At 55.8% G+C, this 23,537-nt stretch overlaps 1 protein-coding gene across 2 annotated transcripts in view; it reads left to right on the top strand.

The window, feature by feature from the left end:
• CPT1A (carnitine palmitoyltransferase 1A) overlaps positions 1-23,537 on the top strand; it is a 50,889-nt gene that overhangs the window by 9,119 nt on the left and 18,233 nt on the right. For both annotated transcript variants that reach the window (XM_040639574.1, XM_040639573.1), the window contains exons 2-10: positions 6,049-6,202; positions 8,390-8,529; positions 12,419-12,590; positions 14,112-14,213; positions 16,669-16,806; positions 17,181-17,258; positions 17,960-18,067; positions 18,844-18,931; positions 21,756-21,951. In XM_040639574.1, coding sequence (XP_040495508.1) covers positions 6,062-6,202; positions 8,390-8,529; positions 12,419-12,590; positions 14,112-14,213; positions 16,669-16,806; positions 17,181-17,258; positions 17,960-18,067; positions 18,844-18,931; positions 21,756-21,951 — 1,163 coding nt within the window. In that variant the 5' untranslated portion in view covers positions 6,049-6,061. The remainder of the gene's footprint in view (positions 1-6,048; positions 6,203-8,389; positions 8,530-12,418; positions 12,591-14,111; positions 14,214-16,668; positions 16,807-17,180; positions 17,259-17,959; positions 18,068-18,843; positions 18,932-21,755; positions 21,952-23,537) is intronic.

Here is a 23,537-nt window from a genome sequence, read left to right as displayed (position 1 = left end):
CTCCCCCTCGTCTTTTCTGCTCTTCCTGCCCACGTGCTGTGTAGCCGGCTGAGAACTCGGGGCGCAGGTGGATCCTGGTGGTCATGCCGTGTACACTTTGTCCCCGGAGAAGCCACCTCTTTCCACCCAGGTAGACAGGTGCTCAGGTGAGGGTGGTGCGGTGCGGGGACAGCGTACCTTTCCAAACGATGCGCTTTAGTGCTTGCATCCAGCGCAGGGGTGAGGCACGCGGTGAGGGCGCTCCAGCCTGTGTGTGTCCGGGCCTGGCAGCCAGCGGAGTGTTGCGTACGGCACCAGACACTGTGGGAGGGCGTGTAAAAGCTGACGGGATTGATTTGCGGTTGACTCGCTTTGGTGTCGCTGGAGGCGTGCGTGAGACACGGAGTCGTGCGTGCAGGTGCAAGTTAAAGCCCCAGGCAGGTCCTGTGGGGGGCTGATTTCTGGGTACAGAGGAGCTGGAAGAGGAACCAGTGACCCCCAGCTCAGAATCCTGACAATCCCTGAGAGGGGCGAGTGGCAGGAGCAGGGAAACTATGAGTCTACGTGCCCGGTCCCCTTATCCAGGAGGAGGAAGACAGTGAGGGAGGCTGGTGCCTGGAGACTAACGGTTTAGTTGTGCAGCGCAGGTGGGATGTGGCTGAGCCAGCCCCCTGACAGCCCCAGGAGGCAGGGAGGGGGTGCTGCCTGCTCTCCAGGCCCCTGGGGCCCTCCTGTGCCGTGGCCTTCACTGCCGTCCTGGAAGGTGGAAGGGATACGGAGAAGAGGCTGTCCAGTGTAAGTGGCCAGCATCCAGACGCAGGCCCGGCCTGCCAACTGGCCCAGGGCCCTTCCTCTTCCTCCTTGGGGTGTTGGGGTTCCCAGCTGCTCTGACAGAATGGCAGGACAGCCATGCCTCGCCAGGCACTCCACGGAGGCCGACCCAGCAACGGAGAGTTGGAGACCAGGCAGTGTCGAGTCCATAGCTATTATTCTGTGTTTAACCTGTGTGCGCGACGCCTTATGATTTCCAGAAAACAGTCTGCTGTGTGGTGCAGGAAAGTTTGCTGGGGCTCTTTTGAGGTCCCCTCATTCCGGGTCGTCTGTGCATGAATGAATGGCTTGCCCCCCTCCCCTCCCCAGGGCAGGTTGCCTCTCTATTCCGCCAGCCCCCGGTGCGGTCAGCCTTGGGCAGCGACAGTAGCCGTGTCTTCATCCGTTTCTCTGGCTGTCCTTCTGGGGAGACGCGGAGGCGGGGCAGGCTCCACCTGCACCCACCTGGGTGAAAGGGGAGGGTGTGCCCAGTGCCGAGGCAGCAGTTCCTGCCAGGGTGCGGTAGGTCAAGGGTGCTGTGATCCGACAGAGAGCCTTTGTTGTTGTTATCCTAGGTGTCGTTGGGTGGGTCGGGCAGATACTGCCATGTCGTGAACGCGGAGAAATGCAAGGGCAGGCTTGATGTGGGCGGGCAGCAGCCCTGGAAACGGACCCCTCCTGATCTGACGTGGTCTCCTTCTGTTGCTCTGCAGGCGCTGGCGTGGGGCTCGTGGGGCTCGCGGGGGAGACGTGCCCAGAAAGGCAGCCACTGACGAGCCCTGGAAGGGGCTGGGAGCTTTGCAAGTTAGTCTCTGAGTGTCCGACGTAGCACCGAGCTACAGAGGGACAGGTGTTTTATTTCGTTGAATCTATTTTAGGAAATGATTAAGAGAGGATCACAAACCTATAGAAGAAAAGAGACCAGCGTAGCAGAGCCCCTCCCCCGTATGGCCACTGCCCAACTTCACCAGTTCCCACACTTGGCCCTTCATACCTGTGTTCCTCCGCACCCTCCACCCCCAGTGATTTTGAAGCTGACCGTGCACTTGACAAAGGACGAAATCGCATTGATACGTATTTCAGTATGCCTCGCTAAAAGATAGCAGCCCTTTTAAAAAATAACGAAATATCCTATGTCCCCTAAGAATATTTAACGGTGATTCCTCGATGCCATGAGCTGACAGTTGTTCGGAGGAGTGAGTCCTCGGTGAGTGGGACACTGGCGGCCCTGCCCACTTGCGTCCTGTATTTGAGGAGAGAAGTAGTTTAAGTGCATTACTGTTGAATAGACGACCCTTCGGTTTCACGAGGCGGCTTTTTTTAAATCACTGCTTTATTGCGGTATGACTCGCCCAGCCGTCCCTATGCCCATCCAAAGCTCGTGCTTCTGTGGTTATGAGTCCATTTGCAGACAGGTGCACCCAGCAGCATAGTGGGATTTCGAACGTTTTCGTCACCCCAGAAAGAAGCCATCCCTCCCCTCGGCCATCTACCCCTCGCAGTGCCCCCCACCGTGTACCCCAACCCCCTATCCTGGACACTTTGCGTAAATGGAAGTGTGCGGTATGTGGCCTCTTGTGTCTGGCTGCTTCTTTCCCGCAATAGGAGGTTCTCGAGGTTCATCCGCGTGGTAGCGTGTGACGGTGCCTCGTTCCTCTTTTATAGTGAAAGAACGCTCTGTTGGGTGGTTACACCACGTTTTATCTACCCACTCATCAGGGGAAGGACATTGGGCTGTTTCCGTTTTTTGGTTATTGTGCATAATGGTGTTTTACGAACCTCTGTGTACAGGATTTTGAGGGGACACGTGTCCAGTTCTCTTGAGCAGGCAGCCGGGAGTGGAAGTGCGGGGCTGTGTGCTAATGCCACGTTTAACCTTTTGAGAAACCGCCAGACTGGTCTGCAGCGTGGCCGCCCCATCACACATCCCCACCGGCAGCGCGTGGGGGTTCCGGATTCTCCGTGGCCTTGCCAGCACTCGTTACCCTCTGTCTTGCGGGTTCTAGCCATCCTGGTGGGCGGGTGGTGGCATTTGGCCTTGGTTTTGATTTGCATGTCCCCCACGGCTACAGCAAGTGGCATTATAAGCGCAGATCGTTTCTTCTTTCTTTAAGGTAGGCTCCCCACGAGGCAGAGCCCAGCGTGGGGCTTGAACTCACGACCCTGAGTGAGATCAAGATCTGAGCTGAGATCCAGAGTCGGACGGTTAACCGACTCAGCCACGCAGGTGCCCCTGGAATCGTCGGTGTTTTCAAACGTGAGGCTCTGGGTGCCAGGGTAGAGGGTGGGATTCCCTTTACTAGATTTGCACGGGGAGTGTTTCAGACCTTTGTCGGCCGGCTCACTAATGACCGCGATGACATGAAGAGCGAGGTCGGCACAGGGCGGCCCCTTGGCTCCTACAGAACAAGAAAAAGATTGTCCATTTAGGACTCTTATCTTTGGTTTCTAGTTTGAACCAATCCAAACGCGCAAATCCTTAGTTAAAGTCAGGAATCTGACAAGGCCATTGACTCCTGGCAGGGAGACCGCGATCGTCTGTCTCGCCCACCTCTCCCGGCAGAGGTCAGATCCCCGGGCGAACGCTGGGCCCATACCTTCGGATAGAGTCAGTTACAGACGCTGTGTTTAGTTCTGTCTAGTGCCACTGATAATCCCTCGTGTCCGTGTAAACCCCTTGAAAGATCTTATAAATCATCGGAAGGGCGGCCAGTCTGTAACTGTTCGCCACGCTTCCCGCTCTGCAGAACTCTCTCCGTGACACCCACCTCCCCCGCACGTGCCATCGGAAGCCTTCGTGGAGAGGGGTTAAGAGTTAACCTTGAGGCGCCGGCAGAATCCTCGAGCCACTTGGATAGCTTTTTGAGAAAAGGAGTCAGGGCTGTTGGGGTGCCCTCTTCCACTTCCTGAATTATTGGTAGGAGGCGTTCGCTCGGAGAGCTGGCTGCTTTCAGACATGGGATCTAGTTCTTCAAAGTTGGCCAGGCCAGGGAGGTTGGCCCCACACCCGCTAAAGGACACCTACGTCATCGTGAGACTTTGCAGGTTGCCTCAAGCTAAGGTTATTCCCAGGGCCTTGCAGTTTTGCTGACTTGCTCTTTTCTTTCGTAATCATCAAGGTGGAGTCCTAGGTCCGTGTGCTGACACTTTCCAGGTGTGCCCATGCCAGCCTCTCCCTCTGCCCCCAACAACATCAAATGTGGTGGGGTCCACACACCACTTCTACCCTCCCGCCCACCCCCACCTGTCGTTCCCCATGCAGAGACCCTCCTGTGTCGGGGGGAGGCTCCTCTGAGCGGACGGTTCAAGCCAGATGCCCCAGGGTGCCTCTGAAGCCTGTCTGGAGTGGGTCGTCCTCCCCGTCCCCACTCATGCCACTTTGGGCCACCGTCTCCTGGAAGACTGAGCCTCCACTTCTTACCGGTCTTCCTTTCCTGCCCTGCCCACCGTCCATACTGCAGCCCTTCTTCCTTTTTTTTTTTTTTTTTTTTAAGATTTATTTATTAGAGAGAGGGGGCGAGCATGAGCAGGAAGGTGGAGGGAAAGGGAGAGAATGTCTAGCAGACTCCTTGCTGAGCACGGAGCCCCATGTGGAGCCTGATCTGAGACCCCGAGATCCTGACCTGAGCCGAAACCAAGAGCTGGATGCTTCACGGACTGAGCCACCCAGGCGCCCCCAGAGTGCTGTTCTTGAGAACAGAAACAGTAACTTAAAGCCCTTGGACGCTTTTCCTTTGGCCTTCATGTAAAACCCAGCTGCCTCCGCTCGCTGCCTCTGGGCCTTCCGCTCCAAAGTTAGTGGCCTGCCCTTGACCCCAGCCATCCTGTCCTTGACCTGCCCTTGACCTCTACCTAAAGTCCTGTTTTACCTTTGGGCCTGAAAGGCTTGCCCTCCTGCCGATCCGCTCCTGGGCTTCTGTGTCACCCGGGAGGTCCCCTCTGACACCCCCTCTCCTTTTGGCCTCCCTGTCTGCGCTGTTGGGGGGCAGGAGGACTCTTCTGTGGGTGTCTCGATCTTCCCTGTGGCGGGAACGTGGGAGGCGGTGAACAGACGCTTGCCGAAGGAGCAGATGAGTGCAAGCCGCGTGCCTCTCGGGGCCTCTGATGGGGCACTTGCTCCAAGCAGCCGAAGACTAAGCTAGTTCGGCCCTTGTAACTGGGCGTCTGTGAAAGCGCGGTACCCGTTGATTAGGGCCGGTCCTCCACCTGCGCTCAGTGGCTTCAGCAGGTAAAAACAGGAGAGATAGCTGGTGATGAGAAAACACACACGCGATTTTGGGTTTTTGTTATGATCCTTCATAGTTTTTCCTCCTCTGTTAGCTTCCTTTGTAGGCGGGGCGCTCCGGCAGAGGCAGGAGGGGGTGGCTCAGTCCCACGGCTCCAGAAGGTGGCAGAGGGGCTGGCTTGGCGGGAGGGAGGCCTGCGGGGAGGCGTGTCAGGAGTCCCCAGGAGGAAGGGAGCCTGAACAGACCCTGCTTGAAGCCGTTGAAGGAAACACGTTTTTATTCGTTGGGGCAGGGCAGGTAGCCCAGAGCCGGGCTGCTTGCAGGAGGGTAAATGCCCCCAGTTAATGTTCTGCCTCTTGGGTTGTTGACCCAAGTCAGTCAGAGCCTCCGAGGAGGAGGAGGGGGACCTGGCTCCGTCCGTAGACACCCATAAACACCCACTCCTGAGGGTTCTGTGTGTCTCCTTTTCATGGAGTCTTTTGTGGCGCCTGAGATGGTCTCTCAAGACAGCAGCCACACACACCCCAGAGTCCAGTGCTCCTGCCTGGAGATAGGGATTCAGGGCCTCACGGACTCATCTGTGGGCCCTCTGGGTTTCTTCTGCGCCAGGCGGCTGGAGGGTGGCTAAAGGGCCACCAGCTCCCTGGGTCAGCTGGGTGTGGCCTGGACTGCTGGCCTGGAAGGATGGTTCAGTGGGATGGCTGGGGCCTGGGGGTAGGGATTTCCGTGGGCCTGGGGCCTGGACCCCCGTGGTAGTGGTGGTGATGGCGGTGGCGGTGGCGGTAGGGGTTCCGCTCCTAGACTCCGCTGGCCACCCCGGGCCTCCCAGTGGAGGTGACGGTGGGCTGTGTGGTGCTGGGCAGGCGGGGGAGGGGGCGGCACGTCGTCCTGGAATTGGGTCCGTGACTAGAATATTGAGTTTGTGAGATGGCTGGGAAAGACTTCCTGCAGAACGAATCCCAGATGTGGGTGAGGGGTTCTCTGACGTCCGGTGACGTGCTGGCTGTGTCACACTGTCCCCTCCCCCTCCCAGGAGGTTCCCGAAGATGGCAGAAGCTCACCAAGCTGTGGCCTTCCAGTTCACGGTCACCCCGGACGGGATCGACCTGAGGCTGAGCCACGAAGCCCTCAAGCAAATCTATCTGTCTGGACTGCATTCCTGGAAAAAGAAGTTCATCAGATTCAAGGTTGGCCAATGCTCGTTTGAACACGTGCGGTTCTTCGGGTCCGAGAACGCGTCTAGGCGCAGGGGCAGCGGGAGTGTTTCACAGTGCTGACCGGCTGGTACTCCCTCGGTACTTAGGGAGTGTTTCCGTGTACCCCGGCTCACTGAATTCTTGAGGAAGTTCCGTTGAGGCAGGCGGGGGCGTCGGCACCCTCCGGGCGGGTGAGTGGGGGCTCAGGGAGGATGAGCGACCTGCTCAGAGAAGCAGAGGAAAGACTAGAACCCATGCCTCTGAGTCCAGAACTCCTTACACCTCATAGAAAAAGGATTGTGTCCCAGCTGTGTGAACAGCAGTGAGTTTGTCTGACAGGTGCCTCGCTGATAAAATAGTCCGATGATGAAATACATGCGTAAATTCAAGCGAAGTTAACTTCCTATGTTCTCATTCTGTTTACCTGGAAGGCTGGAAATGTATTCACTGTTTTTTTTTTTTTTTTAAAGATTTTATTTACTTATTTGACAGAGATAGAGACAGCCAGCGAGAGAGGGAACACAAGCAGGGGGAGTGGGAGAGGGAGAAGCAGGCTCACAGCGGAGGAGCCTGAAGTGGGGCTCGATCCCGTAACGCCGGGATCACGCCCTGAGCCGAAGGCAGACGCTTAACGACTGCGCCACCCAGGCGCCCCCGTATTCACTGTTTTTAATCAAGTTCCAGTCTTGTTCTTTTACTTACTCGTAATTTAATTTATTTTGAAAATCAGAGAAGGAGTAAAAAGCACGTTTGGAAAGAATTCAGACGAGATGACAGTTCATCAGGTTACCTGCCCTGGGGAATGAGGAGAATTCCAAACTGTATTTGTGTTCCAGTGTCCTTTTCGGAGGGTGTAGCTCAGAGAAGGCTTTTGAGAAGGCCCAGGAGCCAGAGTAGGTGAGAGCAGTGACTCAGAGAAGGGGGACGGGCCCCTGGGAACCGGCCCAGTTGGATGGCGGCCCGTGGCTCTGGGTCCCACGCCTGCCGTGGCGGCACCCCCATGGTCGCGGAGGCGCCACCTACAGGGGGAAGCGTGCATTGCCGCCTGACCTTGCCGAGAGCAACTCCTTTCTACACAGATCCAGGCAAGGAGAGACTTGGGTGCAGAGCTGTGGCCTTCGGTCACTGCAAAGCCAGTGGAAGTGTTCTCTGGTTTTAAAGACGTTGTAGTACAGCTGAGGAGGCAAGACCAGTAGGTCGGAAGAGAGGATAAACAGCTCACAGCCGCGCCTGACCGCATGGTTACAGAGGCCTGCGTGGCTTGCAGCTAGAGGGGCTGCAGGGGGAGGCTGGGGTGAGCGGGAGACCTATTATCTGGACCCTTCCTGCCTCCGTTTTAATGTAATATAATGTAGTACGTGTGTGTATCTCTCAGAGAGCACCGGGAGAACCCCCACTTTGCTTAACATCTCTCTCTTGCAGCTCTAGACAATAAGAAATCCGGTGGGAATGACATGTAGGGATGCAAGGAGCTCCTATAAGAACTCAGATAAGCTTTGAGAGTTTTTAAATCCATTGTCTTGGTCAAATCAATCTCTCGTTAAGATGGCTTTAGTAAGATACATTTTTTTAAATTAGGTTTGAAACAAACACAGAAATAAAGAGAATAAGGAGCCACAAGGCTCACCTGGGTTCCAGAATTTTGTTTCATGTCCGCCTTCTGCTCCTGCTACTTTTCTGTGGTTTTTAGGGTGGGGAATGAGGGGGGTTTGGCTGAGGGATTGTACAGCAAATTCTCAACGTGGAGTGAGGGTCTCCTGAAAATAGTTGGGGACTGAGCAGCCTCTTGATTCAGGAGTGGCCGGAAGGGTGGTTTTGGAGCGGGGGTCTTGGGGCATCCCAGGCGTAGCAAACTGGGGAGAAGACTTCATGGTTGGCTCGGTGACGTCCTTAACTCCAGGGTGTCATGAGTTGGTCTGGGTGGAGCTTGGGAATCAATGTTAGACTCATGCCTCTGGTGATTCTAATGTCCTGGGGTCACTCTTGGGGTATCTGCTTCAGGGAGGGATTTGGCTCAGAAGTAGAGGAAGAGAAGGGTCTGGAGCCTCTGGGGAAGATTTTTCTATAGTGACAACGTGGTCACTTAGCCACCACGTGCTACAGTCGCCTTCTTCCCATTGCCAGGGCCCGTGGGCTCTGTGGGTGGGACAGTACTCATGGCACATGTTCTGTTTCCAGAATGGCATCATCACTGGTGTGTACCCGGCGAGCCCCTCCAGTTGGCTCATCGTGGTGGTGGGTGTGATGTCAACCATGTATGCCAAGATCGACCCCTCGCTGGGGATAATTGCAAAAATCAATCGGACCCTGGACACGACGTAAGTACTCTTTTTAAATCTCAAATTGTCTGGGAAGGTAGCGATTTTTGTTGCTGATATTTTTATGTCTTTTCAGATATAATGGCCATTACTGTGCCGATTCTATTTGAAGCTTGGCTATCCTCCTCCTGTAGGCTTTCTTCTGTGTTAGGCCCCACAGGGAGTTTGTGGCTCCTCGTGGCCCTTTCTCTGAAGATGGCCTTGGTCCTGGGTTGCGCTGGGACAGCGTGTCAGGGCCCAAGGTTGTGGTCAGCGTGCTTAGTCTGGCTGCGGGTTCCTCAAAAGGAATTTCAGCTTTAGGAGCTGGTCCTGGACACGGTCAGCTCTTTGCACTGGGGTCTGTGACCCCGAGAACTGACTGCTCTGGGGTGACCTCAGCCCCTTAGCTCCCTGTCAGAGTGGCTTAGAACCCCAACAGGAACCCCAGCGCTCCTGAGAGTTTCTGGTTTTTCTAGGAGCTTGAAAATAGGCTCTCTTTCTACCATGCTATTTGGCCTGAAGGAGCGTCTGGGCTGATATTTCCTGGAAAGGTATATGTGGTGCCTGGGGTCCCACGTGGAACATGGGCATGCCCTGGAGCACATTTATGGAACCCCTCTGAAATCCTTCCTTTCCTCCAGTCCCAGGGATGGCCCTGACACCCGTGCAAGATCCCCTGCGGGTCGGACCCTGCGTGAGGGTGACCTTGCTCACAGGGGTCTCCATTACCCCGTTTGTGTCTGGCCCTCACTCTAGAATACTTGTTTTTGTTTTCTGGTTGGAAAGGATCTCAGTACCTCCAATTCCATCATGGTGGTTCCGTGCCAGACCTTCGATTCTGTTTCTCTGTTCCTTGTTTACCCTGGTCTCCTACAAGAGAAATCAAGTCCTCGGCCCATAGTTAGGCTTTGGTTCTGGGCCAGGGGTTGCGTGGGGAGGGGAGGGCCCCCTGACTTTCCCGGGTTGTGTCTGTGGTGTCGGGGGCTGGCCTAAGCTAAGCAGATGAACTATGGGCCTTTGGATAAAATAATGCTTTGCTGGTTGTGTGACTTTAATATCGTCCCTTTAGAAAGGAATAAACTGGCAGGATAGGACTTCAGGCGAAAACCCCCAGCTCGTGACCGAATTAGATTCTGATTACTCTCAAGAAGTAATTCTGTGGCTTTTTGCTTAAAGGTGTGAACTTGTATCTCCTGGCGTGGGTGCCCCTTCCTCCTGGTTCCTTCTTGTTCAAAGCCCAGAGTCCAGCCGAGTCGCTCACGGCCTGCAAGCTGCCACAGCAACGCTGGCTTGTGCCTTTATAAGCGTCTGCAAGGCCTCGAATAAAAATCCCGTCATTTCAGGGGAAGCGTGCCTGGGCTGGACACCTGCCAGATTCCATGCTCTGCCTGGCGGCCGGGGAGCCTGAGGCAGGGACCCCGACGCTCCCTGACACTCCAGGGAAACCTTGCTCCTCCTGTCCTTGCGACCCCTGCAGATAGCTGGCCCTCCACACACTAGGTCGTGCTATTTCTGTGTACTTTTCAGACTCTTGTGGGTGTAACATGGAGTTTTCATTTACTCTCTACTGCGGGCTCTTAACGCTGGATTATATTTAGAAATGCTGGCTATTTAGAGCCCTTTGTAATCTGGGTCTTTATACGCTTTGTTTCTTTGTCCCTCTAAACCAATTGCAGTGAACTGGGCCATCTCTGGCCCAAATTTAGAAAGACCAGGTTAAGGGTCAGCATCTTCCCAGGCTCAAGGGTCATTCTGGAACCGTCTTTCCGAAGAGCACCTCTGACAGTCCGAGGCGGCTGTTTTCACAAACACAGATGAACTTGGCCGGTCCGCTCTGTGTCCATCCAGCCCGTGCAGCCTCGGAAGGAGCGCGTTCTTTAAAAGAAAGCTTTTTTTTTTTTGCTAATGCTTTCCGTTGACGCGCGCATCTGTATACTGTAGAAAAAAATCACAACACAAGATTTGACAAGTTATATGGGCATAAGTGTTGGAACGGAACAAAAGTATTTTACCTTGAAGATAATTTGTTTCAGGGTCACCTAAGTGTCCGAAGGTGTTGACTTGGTGGTTTTTAAATATTGGAAGTATTTTTAGGTTATGTACATCGGTGGTTTTCATAATTTGAAGCACACTGAAATAATTTTTAAAAACGAGACATAACTGGCCTGTAACGTTATATTAGTTTTGGGTGTATAACATAATACCTGGTAGATGTTTATAGCTCAGGCTGATTACCACAAGTCTAGTTCGCTCTCATCTCCACATATTGGTGCAGGTTTTCTTTTTCTTTTTCTTTTTCTTGTGATGAGAACTTTCAAGATCTACTCTCCTAGCAATTTTTAAAAATACAATATGGTATTGTTAACGACAGTTACCATGATCCCTAGGACTTTTTTGTCTTATAATTGGAAGTTTACACCCTTTTTTTGAAAGATTTTATTTTTAAGTAATCACACCCAACGTGGGGCTTGAACTCACAACCCTGAGATCAAGAGTCACACACTCCTACCAGCTGAGCCAGCCAGGCGCCCCTAGAACTTTGTACCTTTGGACCAGTGTCCCCCGTTTTTGCCCATCCCCTGCCTCGGGCAGCTACCAGTCCGTGCTCTGTATCTAGGAATTCAGACTTTTGTTTCAGATTCCACATGCAAGTGAGATCCTACAGTGTTTGTCTTTCTCTGTCAGATGTAGTGCTCTTGGCGTCATGCCCTCAAGGTGCACGGTTGTCACAAATGGCAGGAGTTCCTTCCTCTTTATGGCCGAGTGACATTCCGGGCATTTATATAGCACACCCTTATCCATTCACCTGTCAGCGGGCACGGAGGTGGTTTTCGTGGCTCGGCTGCTGTGGGCGATGCCGAAATGGACATGGGGGTGCAGATATCTTTTCAAGACAGTGATTTCACGCCCTTCCGATAAATACTCAGAAGTAGAGCTACTGGATCATAGGGTAGTTCTATTTTTAGTTTTTTTGAGGAAGCTCCATTCCATTCTCTACAGCGGCTGCCTACCAGCAGTGCGCGAGGGTTCCCTGTTTTCTGTGTCCTTGCCAATGTTTGTTATTTAAATACTTTTTATTTTATAACTAGCTTGTAGCTTGCAAAGCAACTAGAACTAAAAACAAAACCACAAAGATTTTTTACAGTCCCATCTTTACCGTACGCTATATCGCTTTCCTCTTTTTGAGTTCATTATTTAAATGACTATTTTACGGGGCGCCCGGGTGGCTCAGTCGGTTGGGTGTCCCAACTCTTGATTTCGGCTCAGGTCATGGTGTCAGGGTCCTGGGATGGAGCCCCAAGTGTGGTTCTGCGCTCAGCGGGGAGTCTGCTTCAGATTCTTTTTCTCCCTCTCCCCTCCTCCTGCTCACGCTCTCTCTCTCTAGATAAATCAACAAAATCTTTAAAAAATATATAAATGATCATTTTAAAGCATCAGTTCCTTGATGAGCGTTCCTGCCTCGATCAGAAACAAGCTCGCTTGACGTAAGCGGCTGTAATGGTTTTCCCAGATGACGTGAGCGTCTCACGAGTAATGGTGAAGTCCAGGGATGTTTGAGGAAGAAGGGGCAGGAAGGGGACGGCCCGGAATTGCTGCGAGCGCCCAGCCGAGGAGGTGCAGGTGGCCCGGGGTGTGGTTTCATCTCGGGCAGGCCACCACCTCTCACGTCCCGTCACCGTCCTAGACCCTGGAGGAAGTTGTGCGTCTTGCCCGAGGACGCAGGAGGCTCGGTTTGTCCCGAGGACGGGAGAGCGATGCCTGAGTCTTTCGAGACTTGGGCGGGCGCTAAGGCGTGGCGTCTCTCTTGGATTCGGGGCCCACGGTCTCGCTCGTGTCGAGGGACGGCCACGCCGGCTGGCAGCGCGTGGCGGCCCGGCTAACGCATGCTCGGCTTGTGTCGTCTCCCCAGCGGCTGCATGTCCAGCCAGACGAAGAACGTGGTCAGCGGTGTCCTCTTCGGCACGGGCCTGTGGGTGGCCCTCATCATCACCATGCGCTACTCGCTCAAGGTGCTGCTGTCCTACCACGGCTGGATGTTCGCCCAGCACGGCAAGATAAGCCGGGCCACCAGGATCTGGATGGTAAATGGCCCTCACTGCACTCTTGGTGCTGCACCGGGGTGCAGTTTCTCTAACCGCTTTATTTTGGGGGTACGCTTGTCGTGCGACAGGCCTTCTGGTTGTTTAGCGGTGTGCACGGCTGGGTGTGTCTGGAGGTGCGTGTGCACCTGCGAAACCGTGTCATTATCAGTGCCACACACTCGGCTCCCCGCCCCCCAAAGCTTCCTCGTGTCCCACCCCGCTTTTGCCTTGTTAAGAGCACGTAAGTCAGATCTGCCGTCTTAACAAAGGCTTAGGGGCGCTGGGGTGGCCGCCACCCCTCCCGCCTCAGTATCCGGCCTTTCGTGTCTGGCTCGTCACTTAGCACGGGCTCTTATGTGGGTGGCTTTTACTTTGAAAGGGGGATCCTTGGGGACCTTTCCCCTTCCACACATGGTTGGGTGACCTGGGAGCTACAGGGGTTGATTCACCGTGACTCATAAGTGTGGGCCGAAGGGTATTTTCCTTTGATGATGTTCGGGAGTTCTGAACGTGGTATATTCGAGTCTGCTGGATTTGCCATCCAGGTTCTCCATCAAAGGAAAGTGACGCCCGTCCACTTTGTAGCTTTTCTGACTGACTTCAAGGCGGGCGCTTGGTGGTTTCCCTCGCCGACCGGTCCGACCAGGTCTCCCTGACCCACCTTGTGCTTCAGGCTGCTCTGCCAGCTCTCCTCGGCCCACAGCCTGTGTGTCCCTTGGTTGCCACATACGTGGACGCTTGTCCCAGTGTCCCCCGTGACCGCTCCACCTACAAGCTGAGCACCACCTCCCGGGGGCTGCTCGTGAGAGGTACCCGGGCCCCCCACACCCACGGGCTGCACTCTCCCCAGACCGACTCCCTGTGCTTGCCCGGCTGTAAGGTGACTGGTTTCCAGAGCACCAGAGTCTAGCCCCCAGAGGAGAGTCCGAGGGGGCCCACCCTTTACGGAATAAGCCAAACGGCATTCCCTCGGATGGCATATTCCTGGCTCATGTCCGCCCCTGCGAGCCCGAGGAATTCCCTGGAGGTCTGGTTAGCGTGAGATGACCCATTGTTAACACCAAGTTCAGATCCTTCCAGATGAAAGCAAGGGGAGACTAGGCAGACGTGTGTTGTCCGCCAGGCGTGAGGGCCAACACTGCTCTTGCTCCTGAGCTTGGCTCCAGGTCCAGGCTTCTCAGCTCAGCCCCCGCCCTGCCCCTTGCCGGGGCTCGGAGCCCGTCCCCAAACCCAGAGCCCCGCAGAGGTAGCCGAGTGGATCTTGGGCCCCGTGCAGATGTGCAGCCAGCCGGCAACCTCAGGGTGCCCACCCTGGCCGGGGTGTCTCGAAGCATCCGTCAGACTTGGGCTGGTTTTGGGTTAGGGTCACCTGTTTGCTGGCGAAGGCCTGTGAGGTATCGGGGTGGAAAATACCCCGGAGGAGATGAGCGGCACAGAAAATCAGTCAGGAGTCGGCAAGTCGAGGACTGGCTTCACTTCTTAGCGTGGTCTCACGTTTCAAAACTCACCTTTTTTTTTAAGGGCCTGGTCAAGATCTTTTCGGGCCGAAAACCCATGTTGTACAGCTTCCAGACGTCGCTGCCTCGCCTGCCGGTGCCGGCCGTCAAGGACACGGTGGACAGGGTAGGTGTGGCCTCGCTCCCCGGGACGCCCCCTCCGGGCTGCCGGTCGTCCGGGGGTTAAGGTCTGTGACCTGATGGCAGTCAGTCTGTCGGCCTGTCGGTCTCGGCCGTGGGCTCGTCCGGCTGTCGTCGGAGGTCTTCTCCTTGCTAACGGGTCAGCGCGTCCGAGGTGTTCCTCGTAAAGGCATCACACTTGATAGAGATGGCTTTGTTGTGATATAATCAGTGCACGTCCGGTAGAGTTCCCCGGAGCGTCTGACTCAGCGGTCTTTGGTACGTTTTGTGACTAGTTGTTTTAAATTGTGGTGTATGCGTACGTAACATGAAAATGACCGTTTTTAACCACTTGAAACCGTGCAGTTGTGTGGCACTGAGTAGAGGCCCATCGCAGTCTCTGCCATGGTCTAGTTCCAGAACTTTCCATGACCCAAAACCCACACCTGTCAGCATCACGTCCCATTTCACCCCCCCAGCCCCCGGCACACACCACCGCGCTCTCTGTCTCTGTGGGCTTGCCTGTCCTGGGTGTTTCCTGTAGGTGGAATCCTGCGATACGTGCCTTTGCATCTGGCTCTTAGACTGTTTCGAGGATTTTCTGTGCCATGGTGTCTATCAGTGTATCGTTCCTTTTCGGGACCGAATAACATCCGAGTGGGTGGTCAGACCTAACTGCATTCGCACATTCATCTGTTGGTGGACATCTGAGTTGTTTCCACCCTTTGGCTGTTGTGAATGGTTTTGTTCAAGGACCTGCTTGCCATTCTGTTAGGTGTAAGCCTGGAACTGGGGCCCTGGCCTGAGGGGACCTGTGCCTCACCTGTAGGAACAGCCAGGCTGGTTCCCACAGCACATGGGTTCCCGCCGCAGCCAACGAGGACTGCAGTCTCTGCCTGTCCCGTGGCCCCATTTTTAAAACCTAAGCAGGCCACGTCTTGGCTTTTGAATCCCGGCCTAGTTATTTCGTCCCTCTTGGCCTTTTCGAGTTCCCTCCCATCTCTGCTCTCGTGTGCCCTCACCTGTGGCACGGTGGAGCCCCGTCCCACCCCACTCCACCCCACCCCTGCAGCTCAGGGTCCGTGAGCGCGGCCGTCTGCTGGAGCCTGGAGCCTAGCACCCTACCCCTGCAGCTCGGGGTCCATGAGTGTGGCCCCTGTGCCGGAGCCAGGAGCCCCGTCCCGCCCACCCCTGCAGCTGTGGGTCCGTGAGCGTGGCCCATGTGCCGGAGCCCGGTGCCTGGAGCCTGGAGCCCCGTCCCGCCCACCCCTGCAGCTGTGGGTCTGTGAGCCTGGCCGGCTGCTGGAGCCTGGAGCCTGGCTGGAGCCGCTTCACGGTGTGATCTCCAGTTCCGCTCACGGGTGACTCACTTCAAGTAAACTCGAAAACTTGACCAGCTGCTCAATTTCAGGAGTGGCGCCCTACTTTTAAATATTCAAGGAGGGGTCCCAGCGATCTCCGCTCCCCCAAAGCTGTTTTCGCGGCAGACATAATTTGGCGGATCGACACGTTTCCTGATAAACCGAGTGCCTTACTTTCTAGAAGTTTGCTCATGTGCGTTGTAGCAGCTGTTGACGACGGTCTCGAAACCCCACCACATCTGTGACCTGCCACCTGGGCAGCTCTCACCTCAGGGCGGTGCTGGTCAAAGTCAGGGTGCCCCAAAACCCTGTACTGGAGACCTGGCCTTGACCCGGGGCTTGGCCTTCCCTGTCTCATCGTTCCGGCTCCTCCTTCCTGCCCTGGTGTCCCGGGCTCGTCCCCTTCACTTTCCCGGCACTGCCCTGAGTCACCATCGAGCAGGTGGGAACAGGGCTTTCATTAAGGGCGCAGTGATGGATGGAGACTAGTGAGGTGTCCTGTCGGCCGAGCTGTGATCTTGTCACTCTGGAATTCTCTTTGGTGATCTGTGGTGACGCTTGTCTGGAGAGCGGGAAGGCCAGTAAGGGACGAAGGAGTGTGATTGTGTCATTGTCGCGGATATAAAGCCATCTGGCTAACTTGTGTGAGGACCCACAACACCAACTTAGGGGAGTTGTTCTTTTTTTGTAAGATTTTATTTTTAAGGGGAGCCTGGGTGGCTCAGTCAGTGAAGTGACTGACTCTTGGTTTCGTCTCGGGGTCATGAGGTCGAGCCCCGCATCGTGCTCCCCACTGAGTGTGGAGCCTGCTTGGGATTCTCTTTCTCCCTCTGCTCCCCGCCCCCCACTTGCTCACTCTCTCTCTCTAAAATAAGTAAATCAACCTTTAAAGAAAGAAAAGATTTTAAGTAATCTTGCCCAACATGGGGCTTGAACTCACGACCCTGAGGTCCAGAGTTGCACGCTCCTCTGACTGAGCTAGTCAGGCGTCCCTACTTGGGAAAGATTTTTCAGTCTTTCAGATGGGTTTCTGTTTTTTCTGAGGCGCAGATGCGGGACCTGTGTGTTTTAACGTGCGTGTGTGCTTTGTGTTAACGCTAGTATCTGGAGTCGGTGAAGCCTCTGATGAAGGAGTCCGACTTTAAGCGGATGACGGTCCTGGCGCAGGATTTTGCCGTCAGCCTTGGACCCAAACTGCAGTGGTATCTGAAGCTAAAGTCCTGGTGGGCCACCAACTACGTAAGTATGCATACTCGCCCTCTGTCTTGGCGGACACGCGTCCGTGTGCAAACCCTAGTCGGTGCCGCACACCAGCTGGGCTCCCCCTGCGTGGCGGGCGATGCGCGGTGGGACGTGGAGGAGGAGGCGTTCAGCGTGGCCAGGCGCACCCAGATGCTGGGCGGGGCTGGGAGTGGGCGTGGCTGTGGGGCGAGCAGGTGCCTTCTGTTTACATCAGGCGCCGGCTGCACGGGCGCTTCGGCTCCCCCACGCGCCGTGGCGTGTGTCACACAGACACACTTGTGCCACAGAGCCCTCGTTGCACCCCCGGGGCCCCGCCGACCCGTGGGGCTCCCGCTAAGTTGCCAGTGGTCTGTCGTGTTGGCACCCCGCAGGTGAGCGACTGGTGGGAGGAGTACGTCTACCTGCGAGGACGAGGGCCGCTGATGGTGAACAGCAACTACTATGCCATGGTGAGTCCCCTGCGCGGGTGCGGCGGGCGTCCCCAGGGCCCGCGGGCCTCCCGGGAAGCTCCTGCCCCTGCTGCCCTGACCCAGGCTTCCCGCCGGGGCCCAGGACCTGCTTGCCGGGTCTGAAAGCTGCGCGGCTGGCCTTTTGTGTTTGCCCCGAGCCACTGTGGAGAAATTCGGACTGCAGAATACTCTCGAGGCGGTCAGCGGTCTCTCCCCCGTCGTCACAGCTGGGCGCTGCGTTGTGATGCCACAGCGGTGGGCGGGCCGTGTTCCCGCCACCCACGGAACCTGGCGACAGGCGGCTGCAGCTCCCCGGGCCAGGGGCGCGGCGTCCTTGTCTGCTGCCCTAGGACGGCGGGTGGCTCTTGTCTTCCGAGGCATCGATGGCCTGGGAGGGCACTTCCCATCGTGTTGTTAGAAGCCTCATAGTTTGGGCTCTGGTAACTGGCATTTAATAGCTTTGATAACTGGCCAACCTCATTCTTTGTCTTTTTTCTTTCTCTTCTTCACTTTTATTTTTATGTAAAATACAAAACTGTCCAAGTGTAGGAAATGCAATTTCAATTATTTGTCTATCAGAGCAGATGTGATTTAACACGGATGGAGATATTTTAACGGTGTGGAAATGCCCTCCGTGTCTTTAAGTTAGCGTGGCTTCTCCCCCGGACGTTCTCTCTGCCGACACGTGTTTACCATTTCAGGACTTGCTGTACGTCATGCCGACCCAGATTCAGGCCGCGAGAGCGGGCAACTCTATCCACGCCATCCTGCTCTACAGACGAAGGCTGGACCGGGAGGAGATCAAGCCGGTACGCCAACACACTGCTGTGTAAACAGTTCTGAAACGGCTGTGTTGACTTAGTGCACACGCTTGAGGCATACAGTTTGATAGGTCCTGTCACGTTTATATAACGTGCCCCCGAATCCATCCCCGCAGTCCAGAGAGCCAACACGTCCGTCACCCCCAAAAGTTCGCTTGGGCCTTGTGCCCTCACTGCACCTCCCCATCGCCCGCCAGGCGAGCCCCCATCTGCCTTCCTGTCCCTCTGGGTCACTTGGACTTGCCAAAGCTTTATGCAAATGAACTCATACAGTAGGTTCTCTCTCTCTCTCTGGTCCAGCTTTCACTCTGCACAGTTACTCTGAGATTTCCTTCGGCCTTTGTGTTCCAAACGGCTGCTCGTCTGTTGTACTTCATCCCATGATCTCCCCCGGAAGACGCTCTTGTTTACTTTGGAGGAAAATAATTGAGCTGGTCAATTATTCAAGAAGAACAAGACATTTCTTTATTAAATATCGCTTTGATTTAAGTGTCAGTTTGCAAACGGTCCATGGTGTGTCAATTGATAAATGATCGATTAGAAGGCGTCACTTGGGCAGGAAGCGCGCGGGGCGCCGAGCCCTGGCCCGGCTCCGCGAGTCTTGCGGGGAAGGTCGGCGTCCCAGGGAAGGGCTGCTCTCCGCAGTTTGGAAGAGGGGAAGTCAAACACCGTGTGCACAGTACACAAATCCAGTGTTGCATTTGTTCCTTTCCCCCCCTCCCCCCGAGGAATTTTTGTTTGTTTGAAATGTATTTTTGTTGCAGATTCTTCTGTTGGGATCCACAGTTCCTCTCTGCTCTGCTCAGTGGGAGCGAATGTTTAATACTTCGCGGATCCCGGGAGAGGAGACAGGTGAGTGGGGCTCCTTCGGGAAGCCCTTCTGCTCCTTACGAGCCACGGACGGGCACATGGATTCATGATGACCCCTCCTGAGAGCGGGAGATTTTAGGCTCAGGAACATTTCTTCTGTTGAATTTCCTTGGTCTTTCTTAGGCCTGGGCATGTGACGTATCTTCAGACTTCAGGTTCTCTCTGGTCAAAGGCTGTCTTCCAGGGTGTTCTTCCCAGGTCTGGTTAGGAATATTCCTTTTCTTCATCTGGCTCCCTTGGGAGCTTTGCACTGGCTCACACAAAGGGTTATTGTGTAACGCACGCTGATGTGCTCGGGAGGCTGGACGTGCGGTCCGGCAGCCCACTTGGAGCAGCCTGACCTGGGACCCCTGATCCCCACCCCCGACCCTCGCAGAATGCCGGGCGGCCACGTAATCTGAGCCGGGACGCCCTCGAGAATACAAGCGAGAGACATGCCATCACTTGGGGCTGTCCCAGGCCAGCCAGGGCTCAGGCTGTGCCGCCTGTCAGCCTCCGGGTGGCCGTGCAGGTAGCAAACGCTGGCCGCTCACAGCTGACAAACTGGACCCTGCCTGAGACCTCATGGCGGGCTGTTGTAATGAACTCACTGCTGCTTTTGAAGCTGGTTGTGTACAGAGTCCCAAGCTGTTCCAGCTTTTGGGGGTGTCGTGACAGCAGGGTACCTCCAGACTCTGAGCCCTGGGCAGGAACTTGTCCCGTGGTGGCAGGTGTGGGGGTCCTTGGACGCAAAAGCCAGCCTCTGGGTGGGCTTCTGGAAGTGGATTCAGCTTTCCTTGGTCCGGGACCCAAGGCTTTCTGAAAACTCAGTCCAGCAGTGCACTCAGTGCTTTCGCTGTGTGGGGTGTTTCTGGCTCAAAGGTCAACCTTTGTCTCTCTCATGCTCTGGAGTCCAGTGATCTGTGGCCAGATTTTTGTGAAAAGCAGACGAGTTGGCTAAAAGCGGTTTTGGGACAGGTGGACGGTAATAGCATTCTTAAAAATTTTTTTAATTTTTAAAAATATTTATTTTAGAGAGAGCAGGGGAAGAACAGAGGGGGTGAGAGAGAATCTCAAGCACACTTAAAAAAAAAAAATTTAATTAATTAATTTGTCAGAGGGTGAGCAGGGAGCCCAATGCGGGGCTCGATCCCAGGACCCTGAGATCATGACCAGAGCTGAAGGCAGATGCTTAACTGACTGAGCCACCCAGGTGCCCCAGTAATAGCATTTTTAAAAATGATTTTCGTGAAGTGCCGTACAGTTGTTTCTCTTATCCGTGGTTTCGGGTTCCATGGTCTCAGTTACCCACGACCTGCCACGGTGTGGAAGCTGATGATCCCCCATAACAGCCTAACCCGGTGTCACACCTGCGTGACTCGTCTTGCGTTATCATGAGAAGAAGGGCCGGGACCAGGTATTCTGAGAGAGCGAGACCACGTCCACGTCACCTTTATTAGCACATATTGTTATAGTTGTTCTAGTTTACTTTCGTCGTTAGTCTCCTGCTACACCTGCTTGTAAATCAGGCTTCATCATAGGTGCACAGAGCAGAGAAAATGGGTGTTTCTGGGGTTCGGTGCGCTCCGTGGCTTCAGGCATCCATGGGGGTCTCAGAACACATCCCCCTCAGATCAGGGGGTCCTCCTGTACTTTCTCTGCCAGGGTCTCGTGCGTCATCTATTAGAGTTATTCCTGACTCCTTCACGGCTTTTGTTGTTTTTTTGAGTTATCTTTTTGAGTTGTTGGCTTCTGAGTATATTAGTTTCTAGGGCCATTGCCACAAACCCCACAGCCTGCGTGGCTGAAACAGATGTTCACCGTCGTGCCCCCCCCCTCCCGTCCTGGAGGCCGACGCCCGGGATGCAGGCAGGGCGGAGGTCCCTCCCCCGGCCTCTCTCCTCGTGTGTGGAGGGCCGTGCTCTCCCTGTGTCCTCATGGGGTTGTCCCTCCGTGCCTGTCTGTGTCCTCATCCTTTCCTTATAAGTACCCCGGGTCCATCTTAATCACCATGTGTTAGCATGATTATCTCTTTAAGGGCCCTGCCTCCGAGCACAGTCACAGCGGAGGGTAGGTCTTCAGCCTGCAAGCAGGAGGGGCTCAGGCCGGCCCAGAACTCTAGGGGGGAGGAATGCAAGTGATCCTAGACCCTGAGCTTCTCCGCAGCTGTGTTCTCCGTGACTAGAGAGCCGGTGGTGGGGTCCTAGACCCTGAGCTTCTCCGCAGCTGTGTTCTCCGTGACTAGACAGCCGGTTGGTGGGGTCCTAGACCCTGAGCTTCTCCACAGCTGTGTTCTCCGTGACTAGACAGCCGGTGGTGGAGTCCTAGACCCTGAGCTTCTCCGCAGCTGTGTTCTCCGTGACTAGACAGCCGGTGGTGGGGTTGGTTGGATGTGCTGGGGTTCACCGTGGCTGCGAGAGGCCCGTGCTCCAGTCCGGGCGGCCCTAGTGTGCTGTGCTGCCAGGACCTGGTGTAGCGTCGAGCGGAAGTGGTCGTGGTGCATCTTCTTGTTTCTGATTTCGAAGTGAAGGCTTGGAGGGCGTGTTTGCTGTAGTTTTCCGGTGGACACCCTTGAGCGAGCTTAGGTCATTGGCCCAAGATGATACGTCCAGTGAGTGGCTGAGCGGAGCTGAGACAAAGTCAGACTTGTCTGGTCCACAGCTCTCAACTCTGATCTGTACTGAATGGTTCTACAGATTCTGGAGAAACGGATGGATGAGCCGCGTGGAGGGGTGCGGGGGGAGGGTCGGGGCCACGGGACGGTCGGTGGGGGGGCTGTTCGCAGCATCCGCTAACCTCCCGCCTCGGGATCCGTGTCCTGCCGCAGACACCATCCAGCACATGCGGGACAGCAAGCACATCGTCGTGTTCCACAAAGGCCGCTACTTCAAGGTCTGGCTCTACTACGACGGCCGGCTGCTGAAGCCCCGGGAGATCGAGCAGCAGATGCAGAGGATTCTGGACGACCCTTCGGAGCCTCAGCCCGGGGAGGCAAAGCTGGCGGCCCTCACCGCGGGAGAAAGGTGTGCGGCTCCTCGGTGACATGGGTTGTGCCCAGGGACCGCGGGGGCGCCTCGCGGTTCTCTTACCCAGGGACGCAGCTGGAGGAGGGGCACGTGGGGACGAGTTGCAGCGGCACTGGGGGGTAGGGCTGGAGCCTGGAGTCCCGCCCCGGGCTGGTGGGCCACCGTGGCTGTGTGTCCGTGGCAGGCCTGCGTCTGCACGCGTACCAGGGCTCATGACAGACAGGAGTTAGGCTCTGTCACAGGGCTGCGGCGGATTTAATTGAGGACACAGAACAAGTTGAAACCAAGGCCTCAGTGTCAGGGATGAATTTCCTGCTACGTTTCAAAAGATCATTCAGAGGCTTTGTTTCTCAGAGGAATTAGCCTGCGAGGACAGAGCGGGTTTCTCCGCCGTGGCTCTGTGCGCGCTGGGCTGCCTCAGTCTGTTCTGGGGGTGCTGTCCAGGGCTGAGCGGCATCCCCGGCCGCCATTGGCAGCCACCCCATTGTGACAAACAGAATTGTCCAGACGTTGCCCACCATCCCTGGGGACAATATCGTCCCCAGGTCACCACCCGAGTTACCGCAGGCAGGGAGCTGGTGGCGAGGGGCCCTTCTCGGAGCAGAGGAGAAGTCCTGGGTGCGCAGCAGGTGGCAGGGGCGCTGAGGGGGTGGGCTGCACGCTCCAGGCTGGGCACGGCAGAGGGTCAGGGACTGCAGAAGGCAAGGCAGAGAGGATCTCGTGGGCCTGACTACACGGGGACTTGATTCGGCCGCTGAAGGGGCCACCCCAGGGACCCGAGCAGATGTATGAGATTATTCTGGTCCAGGGGCTCCTCAAGCAGCGAGGGCTGGAATGGGCAGTATGAGCTGGAGGGGAGGCTCAGTCCCAGACACCCGGAGTATTGGGCCATCGCTGGGGCTTCGCCGGGGCTGGAAGGAACGGCGGAGGGCAGCGTGTCCCAGGGAACGCGCTCCCTCCCTATGTGCTCGCGAGCGTCAGTGGGCCAGGAGGTGGGTGGGCACGACGTGCTGAAGAGTGGGCCTGCCTGGGACCACCCGCCCCCAGGGGCTCCGTGGGCACCTGGCCCTGATGCTCCCCCATCTCACTGCCGGGAGCCCTTCTCATAGATGCCGAGTGTATACATGGGCGTCTCACTCCCCGCAGCACCTCTCATAGACGCCGAGTGTGTACGCTGGCATGTCACCTTCTGTCCCTTCACACAGCACCAGCTGCAAAGTAGCCATCCTTGTCACTGTAGCCCCTGGCAGACAGTGAGGACAGCGGTCCCAGCCGGGTGTGTGTGGGGACCCTTGTGTTTAGGGGGTGTTGGCACCACAAGATAGCTTGGGGAGCACTCGGGGAGAGAAGAGGGTGGGAGACAGGCCAGCTGACCCTGATCTGGAAGGGTGGGTGGGGTGAAGGACCAGAGGAGGGCCTGAGTGAGGGGCCTAGGAGCGATCAAAGGAGCCACGGCTGGGGCGACTCTCAGGAAGTGGGTGTTACTTCAGCTCCTTGTATCCCACAAGAGGTGGGATGAAAAGAATCCTTTTAGTTGGACCCCCGGGGGTGCCCCTTATCCCCAGGGTGTCCTGTGGTCATTA

This window comes from Ursus maritimus, unplaced genomic scaffold (genome assembly GCF_017311325.1).
Source record: "Ursus maritimus isolate PB19 unplaced genomic scaffold, ASM1731132v1 scaffold_23, whole genome shotgun sequence".
NCBI classification, from domain to species: Eukaryota; Metazoa; Chordata; class Mammalia; order Carnivora; family Ursidae; genus Ursus; species Ursus maritimus.
This window is presented reverse-complemented; position numbering and strand designations above follow the sequence as displayed.